Source organism: Hyperolius riggenbachi, chromosome 9 (assembly GCF_040937935.1).
Source record: "Hyperolius riggenbachi isolate aHypRig1 chromosome 9, aHypRig1.pri, whole genome shotgun sequence".
Taxonomy (NCBI): Eukaryota; Metazoa; Chordata; class Amphibia; order Anura; family Hyperoliidae; genus Hyperolius; species Hyperolius riggenbachi.
In genome coordinates, this window is record NC_090654.1 from 175,157,897 (window position 1) to 175,184,718 (window position 26,822).

At 41.8% G+C, this 26,822-nt stretch overlaps 1 protein-coding gene across 1 annotated transcript in view; it reads right to left on the bottom strand.

Moving 5' to 3' along the window:
- Window positions 1–5,476: 5,476 nt before the first annotated feature.
- Window positions 5,477–26,822, bottom strand: part of DNAH12 (dynein axonemal heavy chain 12) — a 257,076-nt gene continuing 235,730 nt past the window's right edge. The window contains exons 72-74 of the mRNA XM_068253712.1: window positions 19,427–19,518; window positions 11,395–11,462; window positions 5,477–5,753 (exon numbers count right to left, since the gene is read on the bottom strand). Coding sequence (XP_068109813.1) covers window positions 5,563–5,753; window positions 11,395–11,462; window positions 19,427–19,518 — 351 coding nt within the window. The 3' untranslated portion in view covers window positions 5,477–5,562. The remainder of the gene's footprint in view (window positions 5,754–11,394; window positions 11,463–19,426; window positions 19,519–26,822) is intronic.

Below are 26,822 nucleotides of genomic sequence, written 5' to 3' on the forward strand. Positions count from 1 at the left end.
TTTGTGTGACCTAGGTCACTGCATTTTATTATTATTTATTGTATTGTAAATTTTGTATATATTTTTTACAATAAAAATCATCACCTTGTAAGAGGAAAATGCCATTGATGTAAGAGGGGAAGAGTGGTAATCAGGGTGTTCTTTCAAACACCATTTATCCACTTCCATGGTGCATTGAAACTTTAAAAGCAGTGATTTGTGGGTTACTCTACTGATGAGGACATTTGAAGAACTTTGGAACCAATTATGGTCTAGTTACTGCCACAAAGCTGGATCCCCAATTACTTTTGCAGCACGCGAGAATGCACCGCTTGATGCACAGAGCCATGCCAGAAGTTAATGGCTCTCAGGGCACAAAACTATTAAAGACCCCCAGCTTCATGGCCATGAGGAGGCCATCAGGAGGCTGCAATTCACTCCAGGATGGATAATCGTAATCTGAAAGTCCACTCAAGTCTATGAATCTGCAGATTGGCATTTTAGGTTAATCACTATAGGTGATTATTCATATCCACCATTAATCAGTTTGCTCCTTTTATAAACACTGTACAGCAATCTTAAGGAACTACAGTACTTGATTATTAATAGTGAGAACAAAGAAATTGAGATCTGTAATCTGTGACTTCTTTATAAATAAGCCCCTAAGAGTTTGAAATGAGCTGTTCAATAAGTACATATGGGTGTATTATTCTTGTATCTGTATATTTCTGGCCATGCCAAGTATCAACCGCTTTGTGGAAGCAGTTTGCCTGAAAGCTGATTCAGGTTCAGAACTCACAAGGATAGCAGACTGACACCGAAAGATATACTAACAATTAACAGTCCCAAACACACCAGTGCTGACACTCAACTGACTGTCCTTAACTGAAATCCTACCTAATGAAACCCCTGTGTCTTTGCGTCCCATGTCTGTGTGTGTCTGCGTCTGCGCTACTGCGCATATGCCGCAGGGACAGCCGTTGTTGGGATGGGAGCAGGACAGCCAGGGGGCCGGCCGGGGGCGTGTGTGAGCGCGTGCGGCAAGGGCGTGCACCTGGCGTGTGCATTCGTGCTGACAGGTGGCGGCGGTGACAGACCTAGAGCCCGTTATTAAACGGGCTAAGGTCCCTAGTAGAACATAACACAGATTTACTCTGGCTCCCAGAACCAAAGCTACAGGGAGTATATTAGTGGAATGATTACCACAAAGTAGACTATTCATTATAATTTAGTAAAACTTGGATAATGTATATAAAAAGGTTATTTCTCTTTTATTCCATAAGAAAGGCAGCAGTTACAGATTGCTGTTTCGAGTATACAACTCTTTCTCAAGCTGCTTATAGCCATAAAATCAAGTGACCACACACCTTTAAATAACCCACGCCAAAAAGGGGAGGGATTCCAGTGCGGACCTGATGGAAGACTTAGCCCTTATAATATGCAAATATCAAGTAGGTGTGTCATACCTGGTAAGTGTCAGAAGAAAAATAAGCCAATGGGATAACCTTGTCATCATTCAAAACATAAATGAACAAGCTCCTCTGAAAGGCTGCATTCATCTGTGCCTGCAACGCACAGCGCGTAGGCCAAATAGAGTCATCGGAGGTATTTCCACTTGTAAATAATCCAACTAGCGTCTCCCCAGCGGCCAGCCCATCAGTCCAGTCACGAACGCCCCCCCCCGGCGGCCAGGCGCAATGACATCATTGGGGGCTCACGTAGTCAGAAAAATATAACCGCAATGCTAAACATAAACACAAGATGGCAGCAAAAAAAACCCAAATGGTGCGACCATAAGGTCGCAAAGCAAGAACAAAAATTCTTGAAAGCATAACACCAGTTATCCCTAATTAAAACTACCAAAATGGCGCATGTAGAAAGAAAAAAAAACTGAAAAAGGAAAAAAAAAAAGATGTCATTGCGCCCGCCTGGCGTGCTTGGCCGCTGAGGGGCATGACTGGACTGAAGGGCTGGCATTGTGCCGCTGGTGGGACGCTAGTTGGATTATTTACAAGTGGAACTACCTCCGATGACACTATTTGGCCTGCGCGCTGTGCGTTGCAGGCACAGATGGGCGCTGCCTTTCAGAGGAGCTTGTTCATTTATGTTTTGAATGATGACAAGGTTATCCCATTGGCTTATTTTTCTTCTGACACTTACCAGGTATGACACACCTCCTTGATATTTGCATATTATAAAGTCTTCCATCAGATCTGCACTGGGATCTCTCCCTTTTTGGGGTTGGTTATTTAAAGGTTTGTGGTCACTTGATTTTATGGCTATAAGCAGTTTGAGAAAGAGTTTTATTCCATAAGAAAGGCAGCAGTGACTGCTGTTTTGAGTATACAAGAGCTATATTTGCAGACAGCGGTGCCAGTCTTTTGTGTGGACTGTATTGTGCTCCTCAGGAGCCACTGGGGTGTGACTTGGGCACGCTGCATTCACTTTTTTGGAATGGTGCTCCCTTCCTTTTGTTTTTGTATAAAAAGGTTATTGTAATGTACATAACATTACATTTCAAAGGAAGTCTGAGCCTATCCCTTTTATACAGTGGTATCCCATGATTCCTCATAAGTGGTATTAGTGAGCTAAACATTCATATATCAGTCTTCCTGTCTCTATCAGTTGTTGAGAACTCTTGCATGACTCACCACCTAATGTCTATGGCAGAATAATAACCTTTAAATAAAGGTCAGTTGTTAGGAAGGTTCCAGCATAGGTTTAAAATGTAGAAAGACATAGTGCATACTGTACAATATGAGCCTTCACATTACCTTCTCATCTCTTAAATTCATTTATAGCCAACATCCATCCTGTAGTTTGTATTGTGTGTATCACCATAAAAGTGTTTAGAGAACATGCTGTGATTACTATTACTGGACTAAATAAACCAGAAGAGTATTGGCAAGAAGTGGTTATTTTCCTGGAGTTAGGATATTGCAGGCACGTCTCTGGCCTAGATAGATATTTTCTGCTGAATCAGGCAACATTTTTGTATTTGTAGGTAACTGGCAGACACAGCCAGGTGAGGTGTACAATTAAAAAGGGTGCCACGAGAATCTGGGTGCTGGAGATAGCCACAAGTAGAATATTAGTAAATTACTATGAGTCACTGGGTAATTGCAATAGCAGAATTTCAGCAATCTTTACCAATACTCTACTATGGCCTGACCTAAACTTACTCTCCCATGAGCCTCCCTCCTAATGCCCCTTCTCGATGCCTAACCCTAGCTGTCCACCCGCCACTTGCCTAGCCCTAACTGACCCCCCTCTCATTGCTTAATTCCTACCGACACCGCCTAACACTAACCACCTCAACATCCACCGATACGAAAGCGCAACACTATCCTACCTTCCCCCCCGTACACACAAACAATCCGTGCCAATATAACCGCCGATTTTGCATATGAATACTCACTCCCCTACACTATTTAATGGGCTGCTGCAGTCTTATGTTCATCAAGCACCAGTGGCTCCCAAATTACACTCTAGGTGCAGGGATAGCAGCAATTAACATTGCGGACTATGTGGCACCCATTGCATTACTCGGTGTACTCATTTACTCTTGTGTTGCAAATGAAGGATGGCAGGAGGTGGATGGGAGACCCTTCTTCACTGTCTTCCTCCAGAAGCTTCCCCATCACCCTCCTCCTCGTCGTTCCAGCGGTGAGACCCCTACAAGCCCGCAATTAGACAAAGCTCGCCCACTCTGCACAGGTGCAGACACTGCACGGAGCCGAGCTAGCTTGCCTTTTTCCACCAAGCTCGAGTGGCTTCTTTGTGCTACTTCACAGTGCAGAATGAGCTCCGTCTAAACTCGGAGGGTTCCATTGCTAGTAAGCAGGGATGGAGGGGGATGGGGAAAGCTTCTGGAGGGTCCAGAGGCTTCCCTCTCCTGAGGTAAGTATCTAAATTGTTGCCTTTAGAATCTCCCAGATTTACTTTAAAGAAAAAATACAGGAGGGTCACGGGTGCATGAAAAAATCTCTTTGTGCTGTGTGTGTGCCAGCCGGCTCATGCACATGAGCCTGTTCCTCCCTGTGTGTTGTGTGTGTGCCAGCCTGCCTGTGCCCATGAGCCTGTTACTCACTCTGTGCTGTGTTGTGCCAGCCTGCCTGTGAGCCTGTTACTCGCTCTGTGCTATGTGTGCCCCATGGGTTTATTGAAGCCTGCATTGCCTGCATTTGCTTCCATATAGGCAAGACTGCCATAGAGCAGAAAATGGAGGCATCACAGGCTTCAATAAACACACTAAGTGACTGGACAGCATAGAGCAAGTAACAGTCACATGGGGATGGGAGGCACCTGCCTGTATACTCGTACTCCTGGAAGGCAGATGGGCTTTTATTCTGTGTATCACAGAGTATTTGTAAAAGACAGAAAAATATTTAGAGAAATAATTTTTTGAGGGGTCTTCAAAGTTTTTAAACTTAGTAAATCCATAGCTAACTTAAAAAAAATCCATAGCTAAGAAAATCCATAGCGAAGAAGCAACAACTGCTACAACTGCTAATCATTGTGGCTTTTGCCTGGTGTATAAGTCTGTGATGTGACAATGCAGGCTGTGAGCGTGCCAGTAATGGTGAACTCACTTTTTTTTTTTAATTAACAAATGCTGTAACAGATGTTTTGCCCATGATGCCAGCCATCACTGCTTATCATAGCAAAACTGAATGTTTGTATTCTAAAGGCTTTTCTTGTAACACAGTCCTTCCCTACATATTTTCCCACAGTTCTCCAGCCCATCACTGCACATTTGCTTAGATTGGAAGCTCGCAAGGGCAGGGTCATCCTCCTAATGTTTACTGTTTTTGTAACAATACTTGTGCTGCTTGGAACTCTGCTGTACATTTGTTAGTTGTATCTATGTTCCTCTTGTCATCTTATTGTGCTTTGTAAAGCGCTGCGGAATGTGTTGGCGCTATATAAATAATAATAATAGTAATAATGTAACATGGCTATATAGCCCATATCAATGAATGTAAGCAAATAACCAAGTAAAGGTAAACTTTTTGAACCTTCATAAGTCATGACAGCATGGAGAAAATGTATCTTCATTTTATATTTTATTTCTGTAATCTGGGAGTATTTACGGAGTGCCTGATGTAGAGGATGTGGCCAATATATGTACAGTGTAAAGGCTAAGGTACTCGGAGTAGGACAGTGCTCAGAGCAGTAATGATATGTGAAGTGCAGTTATTCAGACTGCATTATTAACTATGCCCATTTTACAGCATGACAGGGACCATGATCAGTCATCAGAATCCAATAATTAGTTGCACCACTCTGACACATACAAAGATAAATAAACATTCCTTCAAGCCTATGAGCATTTCAGTGCATGCGTTTCACTCTTCTCTTTGCATAACTAAGGTTATACAGGTGGCAGCCATTAGCAATTCCTCCTGTGCCGGAAACCATCTACTCCACCAGTTTGCCGGAAAAATTCCGGCAATTTGAAAGGAAGGGGAGTGGCTCCTCCAATAAATGTAAAATATTTTATATTTGTCATCATGCAGCTGAACAAAGGCTGCTATTTATTATTATAATTTAGTTTTACAGAAAGTCTTTGTTGGAGTGTGATTAGTCATCAAGCTGGCAGAGGAGGGCGACCCCTCTCTTTATCCAGTGCTGGACCGGTTTATCTGTTGGGAGCAGCATTGCAATGACAAAGTTGGTAGAATGGCCTGTAGTGGATAAAGTCCCCTTCCGTTCACTTGTCTTGTAGAGTGGGCAGACATAGGACTTGGTCTTCGTTATTTCAGACTTTTTATCTAGAGACACAAAATATAATCCACTCATTTATTATGCACTAAATATAGCTTATTATTCATTTGTCAATACTAGAAAAAAAGTGTTACATGCCTATGCACACACCATTAGAGACCATTTACAAATAACACAGTTTTTTAGCTATTTTCTCTCCGCATTGTGGTTTAGTAAAACAAGCTCTCCGATGCTATCCATTGATCAACCTTCTTATTCTACAATTCACTGTTTCAGCCCTGCACACTATATTATCTCTGCTGCCACCCAGTAGTCTTCCTATACCTTCCTATACCAGGTTCTTCTGTATCCACACTGATCTAACTTCTAGCCAGTTTTGTTATCTTCCATTGCCTTATCCTAACTTCTAACCAACTCAACTATTTTCTGCTTCCCTCGCATACTAATGTCTAAAAATTGCTTAGGGGTCATTCACACTGAGTGGGTTACAGGGAGTTTTGACTCACTGCACACTAGGGATGCTCATTCGGATCCCGCGGAAATGCAATTTCCACATTTCCGATCCCAAATCTCATTCTGCATTGGAATGCAGAAATCGGTAAGCGGTAAGCAGATTTACATGGAAAACTGGGAAATTTCTGCCAACGTTATCAATTTTCTCAAAAACTACAAGGTCTTTTTGAAATGTATTTTTCCTCTTCTTCTCACTTGTCTTTTTAACATACCCTGCAAATTTGGTGTTTCTAGCACCTACGAGGACTTTGCTATTAACCATCAAAGTCGGCAGCCATTGACTGTAATGTAAAATGCGGAAAATCTGCATTACCCGATATGCGTTAATTTTAAGCCAGTAATAAGACTCAGAATGAATAAGCCACTCAGCGAATGCGCACATTTCTGCCTAAATCCCACTTCTCTGATTGGCTTATTCATTCTGAGTCTTCTGATTGTCATAAAATTACTGCATATTGGTCATGGAGATTTTCCGCATTTTACATTACAGTCAATGGCCACCAACTTTAGCGGTTAATAGCAAGGTCCCCATAGATGCCAGAAACACCTAATTGGCAGGGTATGTTAAGAAGAAGAGTGGGAACAAGAGGGAAAAAATTCAAAAAGACCTTATAGTTTTTTAGAAAATCGATGTTAAAAATGGCGGAAATTTCTGAGAAAATCTGCATCGGAATGTGGAAATCAGTAGCGGAAATCAGTGCAGTAATTGGCAATGGTGGAAAGTGGATTTTCCGTGGAAATGGAAATTGGCATTTCCGACCATCAACTACTGCACAGTGTGCATTTTATTGGTAACATGAAAGTCCATAGACTTTCATTTTATCATTCACACTACAACAGTGAGTTGCTGTGCAGTGCATTTCAACTCGCCGGGAGTGAAAACACATGGAAATGCATGAAAACTCACAGATCCATTCACACCCATTCATGAGTTTTTATTCCTGCATTTCCCTGCATTTTAACTCACTGAATAGTGTGAATGAGCCCCTGCAGATTCTACTGTACTAACCTCTATTTAAAGGAAACCAGAGAGGATAGAACATCAAAGTTTTATACACACCTGGGGCTTCCTCCAGCAGCCGGCGAAGAGATACGTAGAGGGCGCACTTCTCTTGCACAGACTGGCTGCAACTGGCCAAAGTTACAAAGCCCAGTACCGGCGAAACAGATAGTGGAGGACTGTGGCGTGGGAGCGATCCATGTGGATGGGGTGGAGGAAGCCCCAGGTATGTATAAAACTTTTATGTTCTATTGTCTCTGGTACACTTTAACTGTTCTATCTCCTGCTTTACCACTGTACTTACATCTAACCAACTGCAATTCCTATTATTATTATTTTCTTACTATACTAGCTCCTATCCAATTCCATTTTGATGAACTATATAATCTACCAGCCCATTGCATGCTGGTTTCCTCTACTTTATTAAACTACCATTTTTTCCTCTACTGTAGTGTATTTTTTTAAAGAGAATTTTTATTGAATTTTAAACACAAAACAAAACATGTGTATTATTCTCCCTCATTTGCCACGGTGATTTACCATTGACCCTGCTATGACTTCCCCACTCCTATTCTATCCTGTCACCCATTTTCTGCTCTCATTTTACCTTCTTATTTATACTGTTTTCTTGAGGGTCAGTTCATTTCATTATTTCTATCCACCAACCAGGAAGAACTCTGTAATTCAGACTTATGCAAAATTTAAAAAAAGGCTTAATTCACTACACACAAGCGGCACTGGATGTGCAGCCTTGTTTTTAGGGGCATACTGAGATGGGCTGCATATTCAGGAGTGATGCATCATGGGAAGCCACAGTGGCCCCTTGAGCCCCCTTAGTGGTTGCAGCTCTTGACCGCTTTAAATCCAACAGGAGAAAAGCACTATACAAATGTTAGGATTATTATATTATTACAGTTGAATTATTGCAAATACCTTCTGTTTTAAGAAGGCAAAATTATATTTAGCTTTGTTTTTCGATTGAGCGCTTTTGGCCCATTTTAGCCAGGTGGTTTTGGATCAGCATGAGCTGTCTGGGTATTCCTTAGTACTGGTCTGTTTCTACAGACAGCTCAGTAATCCGTATTCAGTTCTACAATTCCCCTGAGCAAAGCTCACACTCCAGTGTATTTGTGTGTATGTGTCACATTCCTGACATTGGATCTCTGTCATTGTGGCAGATGGAATACAGCTGTATAACATAGCCTGCTGAGCAAATCTGGAGAGTAACTTTAAGGACGCAGAGTGTCCTGAACTCTAAGTTGGAAAGCTTTTCACATTCTAACAAATGTACAACATCAAGGTCACCATACAGCATAAAACATAGCTAATACCTGCTAAGACTACATTAAAGATATATGACATATTTATCTGCCATGTACTATTAGAATGCAGTCCCACTGATCCTGAAGCAGCAGAAACTATCATTGATCTTGATGTGAATTTGCTTCTGCACTAGAAATAAATAAAGTGGCTAATGTATCTTATAACGGCAGAGGATAAATTAATGACAACAGCTGCAGCCACATTGACAAGTTCCATACTAAGACAGTTCTAAATCTACCACTGAGGACTGGCCAGCTGGATCCACAAAGTACAGTAACATTTTCATTGTGGAGGACTTCCAAGGTCCAGATCCTGGGCAGATTAATGAACAAATGCTTGCCCTTTGTTGTACCACACAAGCCTCCTGCGACATGTTAACCTTGTGTTCTTTTCTCAGTGTTCAATCTGTATACTATAAGGAAAGGCTATTCCTGTACATGATGAATCTTTAACAACTTAAGATATGAAATGGACATCTGTCAAAGCTTTCTAGTCTGAAGACTTACTGCTGAATATTGCTGAATTAAAGCCTCTTAATCAAGTGCTGAAGACTCCCGGAGTCAAGAGCTGCAGACTGGGCAGAGCGGACCACACTATTTTCAGCATTTAAAATTAACTTTTCATTTCATTCTGCAGCAGCTAATGCTTGAATCAAGGTGACAAATATGGCTTGTGCCATTGGTTTGTCCCATATAGAGCTTACCCTACATGAGCACATATACCAAAGAAAAATTTCTAGATTCTCTATACCCTCAAGGTTACTGGAATGACCCAATAATTACACAATGATGACATTGCACAGTGGTGAATACTAAAGAAACGTGTAGGTATGTTGGGGATGGCATATTGTAAACTGTAATCACTTCTACCTCAAAGATATTGCAGTGCATTACATGGCCAGCTCCAAAGCAAAATAGATAGTCTAATAGATGGTCTGTGTAATATATCTTGTAGCAAAAGTGCAGTTACACTTTAAGTTGTTTTTTTTCTTAATTCAGTACTGTTTGTATTTTAGGGTCCTGGCCTAAAAGGATTACTGATCTGCAGGTCTGATGTAAATATTCTGTAGCTACATTCTTAGCACCATGGCAAGAAACAACAGGTTCAGTTTAGCCAAGATCAATCTAGTGTGGTGTACTCAACAGAATGAAGCTAGGTACATAAACATGCTAGAGTAAACCTCATCACGGAAACAATAAAGACCTCCATCCTTCTCCTGGATGGTCCAGAGGCTTCCTAGATCCGCCTCGAGCCCACTGCTGACGACCAGGACCCTCTTCCTTCTTTGTTGCCAAGTTATTGATCATGTGACAACACATCCATACTGGCTGTGAACAAGTATGGTCTCCGCATGCCCAGAAGGTACAAAGCTGCTCATTCAGTGGCTGCAAATTAACCAGAGGATTCAGTTCAAACTCCTAACCCTAACCTACAAAGCTCTCCACAATCTCTCTCCCCGGTACATATCCTCACTAATTTCCAGATACAAACCCAATCGCAATCTCAGATCGGCACATGATCTTCTGTTGTCCTCCTCTAGAATCAACTCCTCACATTCACGTTTACAAGACTTCGCACGCGCTTCACCCCTCCTCTGGAATGCCCTCCCACAACACATCCGTCACTCGCCAACCTTTGTTACCTTTAAACGCTCTCTAAAAACACACTTGTTCCGACAAGCACATGTGCTACCTTAGGCCACTTCCCTTTGTCCTAAGACCAAATTGCACTCCTACTAGGTATCCTAAAACACACAGCCTCTATATATTTGCTGCATACTACCCCTCATCTTGCCCCCCCCCCCCCCCCCCATTACCTTTAGATTGTAAGCTCGCAAGGGCAGGGCTCTCTCCTCCTTTTGTGTCTTGGTAACCATTATACATTTTATTCATCATGTTAATTTTATCACCGTCATTACCAATTCTATAATTTGTATTTTGTATCATTCTTTGTATTTTGTCACTAATTAGTAGCTTGTATGTTGGTGTACACCATTGTCTGTATTATGTACCCCATGTTTGTTTCTTACTTTGTACAGCGCCACGGAATATGTTGGCGCTTTATAAATCAATAATAATAATAGAGTAAAAAAGCTGTGCAGGCATGGCTCCATTCTACTGGACATGCACAGACCATACTCTGTTAGCCCACTACAGATGTGCTTGTTCATGGACAGAAGCATGGCCACAAGAACTTCAGTGGAACTGTGGGCATCAGTGGAAGGGTCTGGACTATCCAGAGGCTTCCTACTACTGAAGTAAGTACAGTAGAATCCCTTTATAGTAAAGTCTAAGAGACCAGGAAAAGTAGTTTACTGTATCAGAAGTTTACTATATCAGAATTGGTTATACATTGCATATTTATACAGATGCATATGCTGCGACTTGAGGACTCCGTTTACTATATCCAGAGGTTTACTATATCAGAGTTTATTATAACAAGATTCTACTGTATGTCATTTTAATACTAAAATTTGCTGCAGGTTCATTTTAACGCTTGCCATGTGAGCCAGTGAAAATACAGTTGTTTACATCTCTGCTTTGCAATACATTGAATTATCCTAACCTACTGTAGGCAGTGTGTTGTGTATAATGTATGCATTAATAAGCACAGTACTATAGCAACTTTTTATGCAATACAAATAATGTGTATAATTAACATGCAGAGTGGTCATTATGCTTTAGGACAGGCTATACACATAGGGCCCAATCCATTTAGCTTATTCTCCTAAATTTTCTCCTAGGAGATCATTTTTTATCTTCTGTTTAAAATAATGTTTGCACTCTGCAAATGAAAAGGGTACCAGGTAGCATAACTACAGCACATAATAATTTATCATTCAATCATCGTACTTGGTTTTATCCAGATGATCGGCACAGAGTCAAATAAGATTTTGGGGTGTTGTTCTGCCATCACTCCGCTAGTGATAATCATTTGGAAAGAAAGAAGATAAAGTTACTATAAGTAAAATTACAATACAGAAATAAGTATCATCAAAACAGATCTAGTTACTACGATATAAGAACTTTGTAGAAACCAGAGATTCTGCCTTTCATTGTCATACTTACCAGCTAGATAGAGTTTTCTCTGAATAACACAATGCTATAAAGTCTACTTTCAAATAAAGAAAACAAATGTCCTGCCAGTGTTAGAATTCAGATGACATTTAAATCTTAAAATAAACCTGTAATTTAAAAAGATTAGTTCAAACTATCCTACTAATATAATAAATGGGAAAGTTTGGATGTTTAGATGTTTGGATGTTTGTTACTCGATCACGCAAAAATGGCTGAACGGATTTGAATGAAATTTGGCACACACATAGTACATTGCCTGGAATAAAGTATAGGATACTTTTTATTCCCATAACCAAAAAGGGGGCGAAGACAAATACAAATTTCACTGGGAAATGTAAACTGCAGCCATTCTTACACTGTTAATGGTAGGGTTCTCAAACTTTGCACAGTTGGTCGCTGGGTGGCTGGGATTAATATTCAGAAAGGTGGGTGGACTCTATAAATGCCAATCAAAATTAACTTATTGATTTTCAAGGGGAATATTTACATTGCTGCCATTCTTGCACTGTTAATGGCACAAGCCTCAAACCTGGTACAGTTGATCATTGGCACACTGGAAGAAAGTGAGGATTGGCACATGCAGTTCTCCTTTGTTAAAACACAGCTTTATTGTGACTGGCTGTACATCATTAAGAAACAGGATAAATTTCCAGTACTGATAAAGTTCCTACCCAGTCCAGTATCTGGTGGGGTGAAGTGGGAGCGGTGGCTTGCCTGACGGGTGCGCAGAGCCTCAGAAGACGCTCTTACGAGCGAAACGTGCGTCAGGCAAGCCACCGCTCCCACTTCACCCCACCGGATACTGGACTGGGTAGGAACTTTTTTTATTAGTACTGGAAATTTATCCTGTTTCTTAATGATGTACAGCCGGACACAATAAAGCTGTGTTTTAACAAAGGAGAACTGCATGTGCCAATCCTCACTTTCTTCCAGTGTGCCATATATATTCTGTATCTTTTGTGGATTAGAGCACGCTACCTTTGACAATCGCGGACCCAGCCAGTGTTACAGCATTCCGATTTATGATATCTATTGAATTTCTGTTATTGCAGTGCCTGTTGTTTCCTTTATCTGTATCTACAGTTGATCATTGGGTGACTAGGGTTCAAGTTCAGAAAGGGGGTGGAGCCACAAACAGCCAATTAAATTTGTTTCATTTCAATGCACATTATTGATGCCAAACACCGCAAAAATCACAAACTTGGTAATTGATTGATTGTGTGTTAGGGATAGAAAAGTAGGCACAGCCAACACCAGCCAAATACATAAAAGGACAACGCCGGGTCATAAGTGGGTGGAGACAAATACAAATTTTACTGGGAAAATGTAAACAGCAGCCATTCTTACACTGTTAATGGTAGGGTTCTCAAACTTTGCACAGTTGGTTACTGGGTGACTGGGATTAATATTCAGAAAAGTGGGTGGAGTCTATAAAAGCCAATCAAAATTAACCTATTGATTTTCAAGGGGAATATTTACATTGCTGCCATTCTTGCACTGTTAATGGCACAAGCCTCAAACCTGGTACAGTTGATCATTGGGTGACTAGGGTTCAATTTCAGAAAGGGGGTGGAGCCAAACAGCCAATTAGATTTGTTTCATTCCAATGCAAATTATTGATGCCAAACACTGCAAAGCTCACAAACTTGGTAATTGAGTAATTGATTAATTGTGCGTTAGGGTTAGAAAAGTGGGCATAGCCAACACCAGCCAAATACATAAAAGGGCAACGCTGGGTCATAAGTGGGCAGAGACAAATACAAATTTTACTGGGAAAATGTAAACAGCAGCCATTCTTACACTGTTAATGGTAGGGTTCTCAAACTTTGCACAGTTGGTTACTGGGTGACTGGGGTTAATATTCAGAAAAGTGGGTGGAGCCTACACAAGGCAATAAAAAATTACCTATTGATTTTTCAGGGGAATATTTCATTGCTGCCATTCTTGCACTGTTAATGGCACAAGCCTCAAACCTGGTACAGTTGATCATTGGGTGACTGGAGTTTAAATTTATAAAAGGGGGTGGAGCCACAAACAGCCACTATGATTTGTTTCATTTTAATGCAGGTTATTGATGCCAAAGACCGCAAAGCTCACAAACTTGGTCATTGAGTAATTGATTAATTGTGTGTTAGGGTTAAGAAAAGTGGATGCAGCCAGCACCTTCAAAATACATAATCGGGCAATACCGGGTCATCAGTAGGCGGAGACAAATGCAAATTTCACTGAGAAAATGTAAACTGCAGCAATTCTTACACTTTTAATGGTAGGGTTCTTAAACTTTGCACAATTGGTCACTGGCTGACTGGGATTAATATTCAGAGAAGTGGGTGGAGCCTACAAAAGCCAATAAAAATTTACGTATTGATTTTCAAGGGGAATATGTAATTGCTACCATTCTTGCACTGTTAATGGCACAAGCATTAAACCTGGTACAGTTGGTCATTGGGTGACTGGGGTTCAAATTCAGACAAAGGGGTGGAGCCACAAAGAGCCAATCAGATTTGTTTTATCTCAATGCAAATTATTGATGCCAAAGACCGCAAAGCTCACAAACTTGGTTATTGAACAAGTGTGTGTTAGGGTTAGAAATAGTAGGCGGAGCCAACCCCAGCCAAATACATACCTGAACAATGTTAGGAAATAAGTGGGTGGAGAAAAATACAAATTTCATTGCGCAACTGTAAACTGTAGCCATTCTTACACTGTTAATGGTAAGGTTTTCAAACTTTGCACAATTGTTCACTGGGTGACTGGGATTAATATTCAGAAAAGTGGGTGGAGCCTATAAAAGCCAATCAAAATCCACCTATTGATTTTTAAGGGGAATATTTAATTGCTGCCATTCTTGCACTGTTAATCACCTGTACCTGGTACAGTTGGCCATTGGGTGATTGGGGTTCAAATTCAGAAAAGGGGTGGAGCCACATCCAATCAGATTAATTTTATTTCATTGCAAATTATTGATACCAAAGACCGCAAAGCTCACATACTTGGTCATTAAGTAATTGTGTGTAAGGGCTCGTTTCCACTATCGCGAATCTGCATGCGTCCAACGCATGCAGATCCGCACATGTAATACAAGTGGATGGGCCTGTTTCCACTGTAGCGTTGTTGAGGTGCGTTTTTTTCAGCGTGAAAAAAACGCACAAAAGAGCCAACGATTTCGCCTGCGTCGGGAATCCGTGCGAATCGCCGCTAATGTATTTAATAGTAAAAACGCATGCGTTTGTTACATGCGTTTTTACCCGCGATTTCGCGTGCGATTTCGCACCTTTTTCAATTTTATTTAGCCCTGGCAGTGTCATGGTTAATTTCGCATGGCACCCTGCCATGCGAAATCGCAGGCGAAATCGCGGGTAAAAACGCATGTGGAAACGCATCCGCATGCGTTTTTACAAGCGTCGGAATGCGGCCGAAATCGCGTCGCAACAGTGGAAACAAGCCCTCCGGGTTAGGAAAAGTGGGCAGAGCCAACACTAGCCAAATACATACCCGGGCAACGCCGGGCGTCCAGCTAGTAGGTTATATTTACAAAAAGCTGTTAAAATGACTGCGCAAATCAGTATTACTGGTAGTTACACAACTGACATAGTGCATGTTGCACAAGTAGCAGAACTCGGGCTCCTAGGTAAGATTTGTGTTGCTAGTGTAACACGTGCTATGCTGCTTGTGCACAGTAATTTTACTGGCCTATTGTGAACATGCCACTATCTGTGCTGCCTATAAAGATGCATCTTTATCTGTAACAAGCCTCCAGTTGGGAAGCCTTTATCCACACAATATTATTATTATGCAATTATATAGCCGGCGAACTTTGGGTGGTTCGCGTTCGCCTGCTAAGGCGAACTTTCCTGGAAGTTCGATTCGCCCCATTATGCTCTATTGAGCAGAACTTTGACTCTCTACATCACAGTCAGCAGGCACATTGTTGCCAGTCAGACTGCACTCACTCCTGGAGCCCCACTCCCCCCTTATAAAAGGCAAGGTCCTTGTGCCATTTTACTCACTAGTCTGCCTGCACTTATTAGTTAAGGGACAGCTGCTGACAGACTCTGCTAGGGAGAGTTTAGTTAGGCTCTTATAGGCTTGTTCCGAGCTAATTGTTTTTACTTTCCTTCCTCCCTCACTCCCTCCTCCCGGAGGGAGGAGGGTCTCATCTTCCAGGGAATTGTAGAATTTTAAAAGCCACCTTATATACCTTGGCCAGGAATTGAACCCAGGTCTGAGTGCTTGGTACTCAGCTCTCTTAACCGCTATACCACCACCAACACTACATGCTGAAGGCAGCCTAGCATGTACCATTATGAAATATCGTAGAGAAAAATGAGCTTGCTTAAAGATTTGTAGTCTTTTAAAAGTCAGCTTACATACCTTGGCTGGGAATTGAACCCAGGTCTTGGCCGGGAATTGAACCCAGGTCTGAGTGCTTGGTAGTCAACTCTCTTAACCGCTATACCACCACCAACACTACATGCTGAAGGCAGCCTAGCATGTACCATTATGATATATCCTAGAGAAAAATGAGCTTGCTTAAAGATTTGTAAGCTTTTAAAAGCCAGCTTACACATACTTTGACCGGGAATTGAATTGTTCAATTCCCGGCCAAGACCTGGGTTCAATTCCCGGCCAAGGTATGTAAGGAGGGAGAGGGAGAGATACACTGCCTGATGTTGTAAAGCAGTGTAGGCCTGTAATTGAATATTGAATGAGATTTGTGACATTAAAATATGGGTTTATGTGAAATCTAGATTTGTACCTGGGACTTTTGATGTGTATTTCACTCAATCATGTCTTCCTCCAGGTATTAGATCCCTTGTTTTCTATCATTTTTCCAGCCGGTAGAAATTTTTCTAAATTTTTAAGTTCGCCTCCCCATTGAAGTCTATTGCGGTTCACAAACTTTTTCGCGAACCGAACCTTTAGTGGAGGTTCGCGAACCGAAAACCGGAGGTTCGCGACATCTCTACTTACCACCTGACTTTCCTGACAAAGAAGCTAAACCCTATCCTTTCTAATATTAAAGTGTGCATTACTGTGCAGGTGCAGAACACTCCCAAGGACCCCCTCTCAAGGACGAGAGCGCAACTAGGGAGCGTGCCTGGCCACATATGTGTGACGAAGCAAGACTCTACTAGGTTTTCAGGCTGAATTGTGGGTGACAGGAGCCACCTGGGGAGACAGCGAGGCACTTAGTGGCCTTGAGGGGTCTTAAGGAAGCCCAGGTAAGTATAGAACCTGATATAGCTTTCATCTCAGGTTCACTTTAAGCACTAATCACAGCCATTTAACAGTCTATCATGATATAACTACAAATCATGGGTCCTCTTTGCAAAAATGTCATGGGGCCATCAATGTTCACAACCCTTCCTCTGCCTCTACTTTGTGAGCCTTTTAGCCTTGGTGCCCATATTGCAATGGTCATAAAACAAGTGGGCCATTATGATCTTTAACCACTTCAGCACCACAGGGTTTTTTGCTTAAAAACCAGAGCAATTTTCACATTTCAGCGCTCCTCCCATTCATTCACCAATAACTTTATTGCTACTCATCAGATGTAAATGATCTATATCTTGTTTTTTTTGCCACAAATTATGCTTTGTGAGAGTGATATTTGCTTTTAGTAATTATGCTATTATCTTTGCATTTTAAAGGGAAAAATGAGAAAAAAAAAAAGAAAAAATACACTATTTCTCCATTTCCATGCACTATAGTTTTCAAATAAACAATGTTACCATAGGTAAAACCCACACATTGTATTTGCTAATTTGTCCTGGTTATCTCAACATTTAAATAATGTTCCTAGTACAATGTATGGCGATAATATATTAGTTTCTGGTTTGTGTTTTTTGTTTTCTCATTGTACTCTATCAGTAATTAAAAGCCCTTATCTTCATGATTAACAGTAATACACTCTCATGGCATACATATTTTAAAAACTAAGTCCCTAGGGTAACTATGTATTCTCTTTTCAATGCTGTCACTTTTGTTTTTTTTTACAAGTATTTATTTAGGGGTATAGAGTACATGAAAATAACAGTTTTATTGCTTTTCATTCAGTTTTCCGGTAAAAAAAATCACATGACTTAGCCCTCAGTTGTCAAACAACACAAAATCTATTCTCTCACTTGTCACGGTTAAAATGATACCCTATATACATAATCAGATAGCTTACTGGGCATACAGCACACTGTTTACCACAAGTACGCCTATCTACTCCCCTGAGCTTCAAGTAAAGTTTTGTGGGGAGTAGATAAGCGTAGCAAGGGAGGTAAAGTGGTTAAACCCATAACAAGTGTATCCACACAAACACCTGATCTCAAGAATGGGCCCCTGTTTACCAAGGTTAGATATACAGTTAGTAATTGCACGAGGCCCACAGCTCTAGCCCCACGCCACCACCCCCCTACAGTTGCAGGGGCTGCTTCACTATATTTACACCTCCGTTTTTTAGGCTCTTACAATGTACTGATGAATGGTTGAGTATAAGGTCAAACACAACAGGACTGTGGTTTAGCTTAAAGTTAGGAAAGTGGAAGTTCTGGTTTACTCCTGGGATCCAGGACCAGGAGGCTCCTCGGTGCATAAAAGGCGAAGCTGAAGATTATTATAGGTAGCTGCCGGAACAACAAGGCATCCACATGTTTACTTGAAGAACAGATTCACTACTGAGACAAGAATAAAGCAATATCTAGAAGTTACATATGGCACATGCACCCCAGTCAATATTTCTGATGGTTTCAGGTTGGAACGTGGGCATGATACAATTAACTATTACAAATTCAAAGCTTTAAAAAACGATAACTCATATATAAACAAAACAGAATAAGTATTATATTCAATTAAAAGCTGCAGGTAATGCTTGGAAATTATTTACACACATTTAGGAAGTGCAATTAATAAAAGAACATTTGAATTGTCAAGGGCTAGCTGAAATAATCTTACCTATACCTGGGTACTTGGAAGGCACAGGCTTTCATAAGGTGCCACATATCAAAATATTTTTGTGAAATACTAATGAAGGCTGCCCCTCATGCCTCCCAGCAGTCCCAGGTGACACTCATTTCTCCTAAATGTCACAGGTGATGCTTACAGGAATTCTACCACTCACCGGCAGCCCTCATCACTTTCAGCAGATGCATACAACCTCCCCATCTTTACCAGTCTCAGATGTTTCTCAGCTCTCCCTACAGTCACATGCAACCTCTGTGACACCCAGCAGTTACAGGAGGTGCCCTCATTACTCTTAGCAGTCACAGGTTCCCCCTCATCACTCAGCAGTCACAGGTGGTCCCCATTTTTCTTAGACGTCACAGGTTGCCTTCAATGCACTCAGCAGTTACAGGTGGCACAGTGGTCAATTATCACAACAAAGCTGGCAACATTCTACAGAGCGCCCTATAAACCTGGAGATGCCTCGCAGGGAAAACTAAAAAACATGAACACATTTTGGGGCACTGGGAAGCTGCGATATACAATGGGAACAATGAACCCTAAGAAAGACTTTGGAGGACACTGAATAGCTACGACATACCATAGAGTGAAGTGGGCATAGCAAAACAAAGACATACGTTGGAAAGCCAGACTGCATTATACAGGGCATTAGACAGCTGAAACCTATTACTGAAGGCATGAGGAATTTGTCACACAAAATTTGTTGCAACATGCTTGTGCAAACAAGATGGTAGGAGGTGCCTCAATGTGGTATGCAATGGGTAAAATACTGTAGTCATACTTTATACACAGTATACAATACATTGTGCACATAAAAATAAACTACATATGTGTTAAGTAATAAGTCACTGACCTCTTCTTGTCCCATCGTGCTCCATCTAAGAATAATCCATTAATATAAACACCGTCTTCTGGAGAAGTGTCTGAGGTATCCATGGGTAGGACCTGCATAAATATAATATCTCATTAATATCAGAATATTATAAAGTCTGCCTAATAATAGTTTACATAAACTACCACATTACAAATCCAATTGATTCTCTCAATTACCTCATACTCTCTTAAAAGGGGAACTTCAGCCTAAACAAACATACTGTCATTAAGTTACATCAGTTATGTAAAATAGATAGGTAATTGAATCTCTTACCCACCCTGTTTTAAAAGAACAGGCAAATGTTTGTGATTTCATAGGGGCAGCCATCTTTTGGTTGAAAGGAGGTGACAGGGAGCATGAAACACAGATCCAACTGTCCTGTGTCCTGATCACCCCTCCCAACTGCTCGCGCTAGGCTTCAAATCTCAAATTCAAAATAAAAAAACAAAAACAAATTTGTGCCAAAACAGCAGAAGAACAACAACAACATCAGAAATCCTATCATGCTTTGCACAGCATCAGGGGAAAAAGGCCTGGGCAGTTTTCTTCTGTGCAGCTAAAATGAGGCATGAGTAAGAAAAACAAAGTTCTGATGCTGTGAAACTGTTAAAGAAACACCAAACCTTTTCAGTGCTGCTGAGTAGATTTTTAGTCTGGAGGTTAACTTAAACTTTAGAGATGTCAGTGATTTAGATTACACAATACAGCTATTCCACCTTTTTCTCGCATTGCATGCAAAGCAACTTTTTAGCAAAATGCAAATGAAAAAACTCAAATAAGGTAGTTCTGATTAAATTAACCTCTGTGCTTATTTTCCACCTTATTTTGATTAGTTTTTTTGTTTGTCATGTGCATCAGGACCTTAGTTTCTGTAAACTTGACTAGGGTCACTGACTAACCAAAGTGTCATGCTACACAGACTGCACACACTGACTGACATCAGGACTGTGACAGTCACCACTGAGACTGAGGGCCTGATTTATGAAAGCCACATGAAAAGCTAGTGAGTAGAAGTGATCCATGATCTGGATAATAATCCTATTCGGGGTTTCACTAATACAGTCAGGCCATGAATGGGAACCATCGGTGGGTACAGGCATGACCTGCACTGTCACGTGGGGAATTCACTATATAATTATTGTCTTATGCTATGGGAGATCATATTCCACTGATAATTTTGAATGGTTCTCTGTTACACTTTTCGTATACAAAAAAAGATACATAGTAAATGGATTTTTCTTTTACATAGACTTGGGGATAAGAAAACCATGGCTACAGGGCCATACTACACAGCTAAACAAAGTGGCATGTTATATAGTGACCTACCCTTTGATCCTACAATCCCTCAGTCCCACAGCTGTATACTTCCTCCATTCTGTGCAGTGTAGCATATGCATATGTTCCTGACAAACTCAGGCCTGAGTATACAGTTCCCTTTGGAATTCATGGTGCATGAACTTTGATGCATTTTTTGCATAGTACACTTGTGAATACAGATGGTCAATGAGATGCTAATCATTTTGAGCCAATGCAAACTGTTACTACTATGCAAATGTATTCAGCTTGTTATTGGACCAATAAAAGCCATCAGATACTGCATTTGAATCGTCAAGATCTTTCAGCATCTTTGCACTATTACCTATAGAGCAGTGATGGCTAACCTTTCAGAGGCCGAGTGCCCAAATTGCGACCTAACATCGACTTATTTATCTCCGAGTGCCAATGGGAGGGGGGGGGGGCATGATATTGTATGGGCGGAGCTAACGTACTAACGTAATGATGTAACAGCGAGGCATAAGAAAGCAGTGTTTCCGCCATGATGTGGCCAATAGACTTCCATGTTACCATTCACACTACAGGTATGCATTCCCATGCGTTACGTTGTAACGCATCTGGGAACATTTTAACGCACAACGCATATGTTTCCCCGATGGGTACAGCTGCCGACGTCCACGCTTTAGCGCACCACAACGTGCATTCCGTGCGATCACTGTGCGTTGGCAGCGCATGCATGAAATCGCATTCGTGCATACGTTCTGTAGTGTGAATGAGCCCTTAACCACTTGCCCACCAGGGCTGTATTGGCTGATCTGTGCTGCGTGGGCTCTCCAGCCCGCAGCACAGATCAGTATTATGCCAGGGCGATCAGACTTCCCCCCTTTTTTCCCCACTAACGGGATGTCCTGCCGGGAGGGTCTGATCGCCGCCATCTGCGTTTTGCGCGGGGGGGGGGCTCCTCAAAGCCCCCCTCCGCAGCCATTTCCGCCCTCTGCCTCCTTACCTCCCTCCCTCCCTCTCTCCGTAATGCGCAGGACGGAGTTCCGTCCTGCGCATTGAAGGATAGGCTTCCGCCTATCAGATGCCGGCGTTCCCCGGCCAATCAGAGGCCGGGGATCGCCGATCTGCCTTACGGCGCTGCTGCGCAGCAGCGCCGTATGATGTAAACAGCGGGGATTTCTTCCCCGCGTGTTTACATTTTGCCGGCGAGCCGCGATCGGCGGCTCTCCGGCTGTTCACGGAGACACCCTCCGTGAACTGACATGGAAATTTCCATGGTAACCCGCAGACGACCAGTTTACGCCGATCGGCGTTAGCTGGTCGTCAAGAGGTTAATAATAAATGCAGCAACAGTTACCCCAGACACCAGAAAATAAACGCAATGTGTGCAACATTTCAGCAGAAAATAATGCAATGTTGGTAACATTTCAGCAGAAAATGATGCAATGTGGGCCACATTTCATCAGAAAACAAACGCAGTGGGCCACATTTCACCAGAAAACAAACTCAGCGGGCAGCATTTCACCAGAAAACAAACGCAGTGGGCCACATTTCACCAGAAAACAAACGCAGTGGGCAGCATTTCACCAGAAAATAAACGCAGTGGGCCACATTTCACAAAAACAAACAAACGCAGTGGGCCACATTTCACCAGAAAACAAACGCAGCGGGCAGCATTTCACCAGAAAACAAACAGTGGGCCACATTTCACCAGAAAACAAATGCAATGGGCCACATTTCACCAGAAATCAAACGCAGAGGGTAGCATTTCACCAGAAAACAAACGCAGCGGGCAGCATTTCACCAGAAAACAAACGCAGCGGGCAGCATTTCACCAGAAAACAAACGCAGTGGGCCACATTTCACTAGAAAACAAACGCAGTGGGCAGCATTTCACCAGAAAATAAACGCAGTGGGTCACATTTCACCAAAAAAACAAACGCAGTGGGCCACATTTCACCAGAAAACAAACGCAATGGGCCACATTTCACCAGAAAACAAATGCAGTGGGCAGCATTTCACCAGAAAACAAACGCAGTGGGCAGCATTTCACCAGAAAACAAACGCAGTGGGCCACATTTCACCAGAAAACAAACGCAGTAGGCCACATTTCACCAGAAAACTGACACAGTGGGCAGCATGTCACAGGACATAAACACAATGTGACAAAACATTTTACCAGAAAATAACACAGTGGGCCGCATTTCACCTGCAAAAAAAAGTAATGTACTCACCTGACAGAAGTCTTCTCTCTCGGCTGGGCTCTGGCGCGTATCTCCCCGGACGTTCCTCCTGCAGTCTTCCGCGCTGCAGCTGACAGGCAGAGTGCAGGGCTACAGGAAGATGGCGCCCGAAGCCCTGTACTGGAGACACAAATAGTCTCCAGTACAGGGCTTCGGCAGCCATCTTGCCGTAGCCCTGGTCTGCCTCCCAGGAGACTGCGGGGCTGCAGTCTATGAACTGGTGCGGCAGCGTCTAGTAGACGCTGCGGCCAGTTCATAAGCAGCGGTGGCGTGCCAGCAGATTAGGCTACGCGTGCCGGGCCCGGCACGCGTGCCATAGGTTCGCCACCGCTGCTATAGAGCTTGCAAATCATTGCATTCTGCTTTTGTTTACATTTTGGACAGAAATAAACAAGGGGTTTTATCTATTTGTTGTAATTAACTTTATAACACTGTAGGGAAGAGCAAACTTTCAGGCAAGAACCATTTTGACATCCTTTGAACTGGAGGTGGAACAGAGGCACCAGTACAAGAGTAAAATGTGTTAAAAACCATTTAAAAGAGGAGGTAGTGATGGACTTATGTCCCCAATCAGTAGACGCAATTCTGTTGACTGAGCCCCAGGTAAGTTCCAATTTTGTTTATTTTTACTGCTCAGGGTCCCTTTAAAGTTAGAAAGTAAGTGGAATCATCCTAATTCAAACCTGCCTACTTAAATTGATATAATGTTACATAGTTCCATAGTTATTTGGGTTGAAAAAAGAGATACGTCCATCGAGTTCAACCAGTACAGAGTACAACACCAGCCTGCTCCCTCACATATCTCTGTTGATCCAGAGGAAGGCGAAAAAACCCTTACAAGGCATGGTCCAATTAGCCCCAAAAGGGAAAAAAATCCTTCCCGACTCCAGATGGCAATCAGATAAAATCCTTGGATCAACATCACTGGGCATTACCTAGTAATTATAGCCATGGATGTCTTTCAATGCAAGGAAAGCATCTAAGCCCCCTTTAAATGCAGGTATAGAATTTGCCATAACTACTTCCTGTGGCAATGCATTCCACATCTTAATCACTCTTATTGTAAAGAACCCTTTCCTAAATAATTGGCTAAAACGTTTTTCTTTCATGCGCAGATCATGTCCTCTAGTCCTTAGGCAAAGGCCTAAGGACAAAAAGCTCATCCGCCAAGATTTTATATTGCCCTCTGATGTATTTATACATGTTAATTAAATCCCCTCTAAGGCATCTTTTCTCTAGACTAAATAAACCCAGTTGGTCTGTTGCTCGTCTCTGCACCTGATCTAAAACTGCAATATCTTTCCTGCCATGTGGTGCCCAGAACTAAATTCCATATTCCAGATGAGGTCTTACTAGAGAGTTAAACAGGGGCAATATTATGCTAGCATCTCGAGTTTTTATTTCCCTTTTAACGCATCCCAAAACTTTATTGGCTTTAGCTGCAGCGGCTTGGCATTGAATACGATTATTTAACTTGTACTCATACTCCTAAGTCTTTCTCCAAGTTTGATGTCCCCAACTGTATTCCATTTATTGTGTATGGTGCTAGACCATTGGTACAACCAAAATGCATGACTTTACATTTTTCAACATTGAATTTAATCTGCCATTTATGTGCCCATATAGCCATCCTATCCAGATCCTGTTGCAATATGTCACGATCTTCCTGAGAGTTGATGATTCTGCACAATTTTGTATCATCTGCAAAAATAGCAACATTGCTGTCTACTGCATCTACTAGGTCATTAATAAATAAATTGAAGAGCACTGGACCCAGTACAGACCCCTGTGGGTCCTCACTGCTAACAGTCACCCATTTTGAGTATGATCCATTGACCACAACTCTTTGTTTTCTGTCCATTAGCCAGTTCCCTATCCATGCACACAGACTCTTCCCCAGTCCTTGCATCCTCAACGTTTGCACCAGACTTTTATGGGGAACAGTGTCAAAGGCCTTAGCAAAGTCCAAGTATATCACATCTACAGCATTCCCAATATCCACATCAGCATTCATTACCTCTTAAAAGCTGAGCATGTTAGTCAAACAGGACCTGTCTTTAGTAAACCCATACACTACAATATTGATTAAGAATAAGTCAAAAGCTTGCCATTTCCCTTCAGTCTCCTTCCCTTGTAGTACATTATCCCAGTTCACCAAACTTAGTGCCTGCCTAAGTTGATTGAATTTTGCTTTTCTAAAATTCATAGTTTTAGTGGTCCTGCTGCCCCCGCGGCCTATCAGTCACCAGACCAAACGTTATAATGTTGTGATCACTATTTCCCAAATGTTCTTGAACCTGCACATTTGATACATTATCTGGTCTATTTGAAATGATCAAATCCAGTAACGCATTCCCCGTAGTTGGTTCCGTTAACATTTGAGTCAGGTTACTGTCCTGTAGTGTTGCCAGAAATCTGCTGCTTTTACCAGAAATGGTAGCCTCAATACTCCAGTCAATGTCTGGAAAGTTGAAGTCAACCATATGACCTCATTTTTACTTGCAGCTTTTTCAATCTGCTGTAGTAATTGCAGTTCTGCAGCTTCATGTATATGTGGTGGCCTGTAGCGTACCCCAATAAGCAATTGGCAACCTTTATTTCCACCATGAATATTTACCTAAACGGACTCCACATCTTCACAATCTTCATCCATCTCATCGTTCAGGACAGCTGTAAAAGAGTTCTTAACAAAGAGACAAACTCCTCCACCTTTTTTCCCTGTTCTACCCTTCCTAAACACATTGTATCCCTCTAAATTTTCTATCCAGTCATGGCTTTCATCCAGCCATGTCTCTGTTATTTATTTATTTATTGTATTTATAAAGTGCCAACATATAACGCAGCGCTGTTATTCCCACAATGTCATAGCCTTTGTCAATCAGAATGAACTCTAGTTCGTCCATTTTATTTGCAAGGCTTCTAGCATTGGTTACCATGCAATCTATATTTTAACTACCACATTTTCCAATTTTGGTTACATGAAATTGACTACTTGAAGTTTTGTCAACCTCCTTACTTTTTACACTGTCCCCACCCCCCTCTCCAGCCCCCGTAATGTTAGGCTTCCACTGTCTTTTTACCTTATCTTGTCTACATATTGAGACTTTACCCTCCCGCCTCCCCCCAGATCCTACTTTAAAATCTCCTCCAACCGTTTAGCCATCTTCCCCCAATGCAGCTGCACCCTCCCCATTAAGGTGCAGCCCATCCCTGCTGTAGAACTTGTAGCCGACTGCAAAGTCTTCCCAGTTTTCCAGGAACCCAAACCCCTCCTTCCTACACCATTTTCTTAGCCACTTATTTAACTCCCTAAGTTGTCTCTGAGATTTAGCGTGTGGCACTGGCAGTATTTCAGAAAACACCACCTTGGAGGTTCTTGCTTTAAGTTTATCTCCACATATCTGAAAATCATATTTGAGCACCTTCCATCTCCCACTAACTTTGTCATTAGTGCCAATGTGTATAATGACAGCCATGATCATAATACAATACTCTTCTGCTAATGTTGTGTGTTTGAGATGGTCTTATGTTTGTCCACTACCTCGCTATTAACGTTCATCTCTGTGTAATATGCTTAATAAATAAAGATAAATTAGAATCCTCTAAATATTCTTAGATTTTAAAAAATGAAATTCAGCAGCACCTACAGCATAGGTAACACACATAAACATACAGATATATACAGATACATAAAGATAAGTTAATTGGCTTCCCACTAAATTGGCCCTAGACTACATTACATACACTACACGACACATATATGAATTTGGTAGGGATTAGATTGTGAATCCCTCTGAGGGACAGTTAAGTGTAAATACTCTGTACAGCGCTGCAGAAGATGTTAGTGCTATATA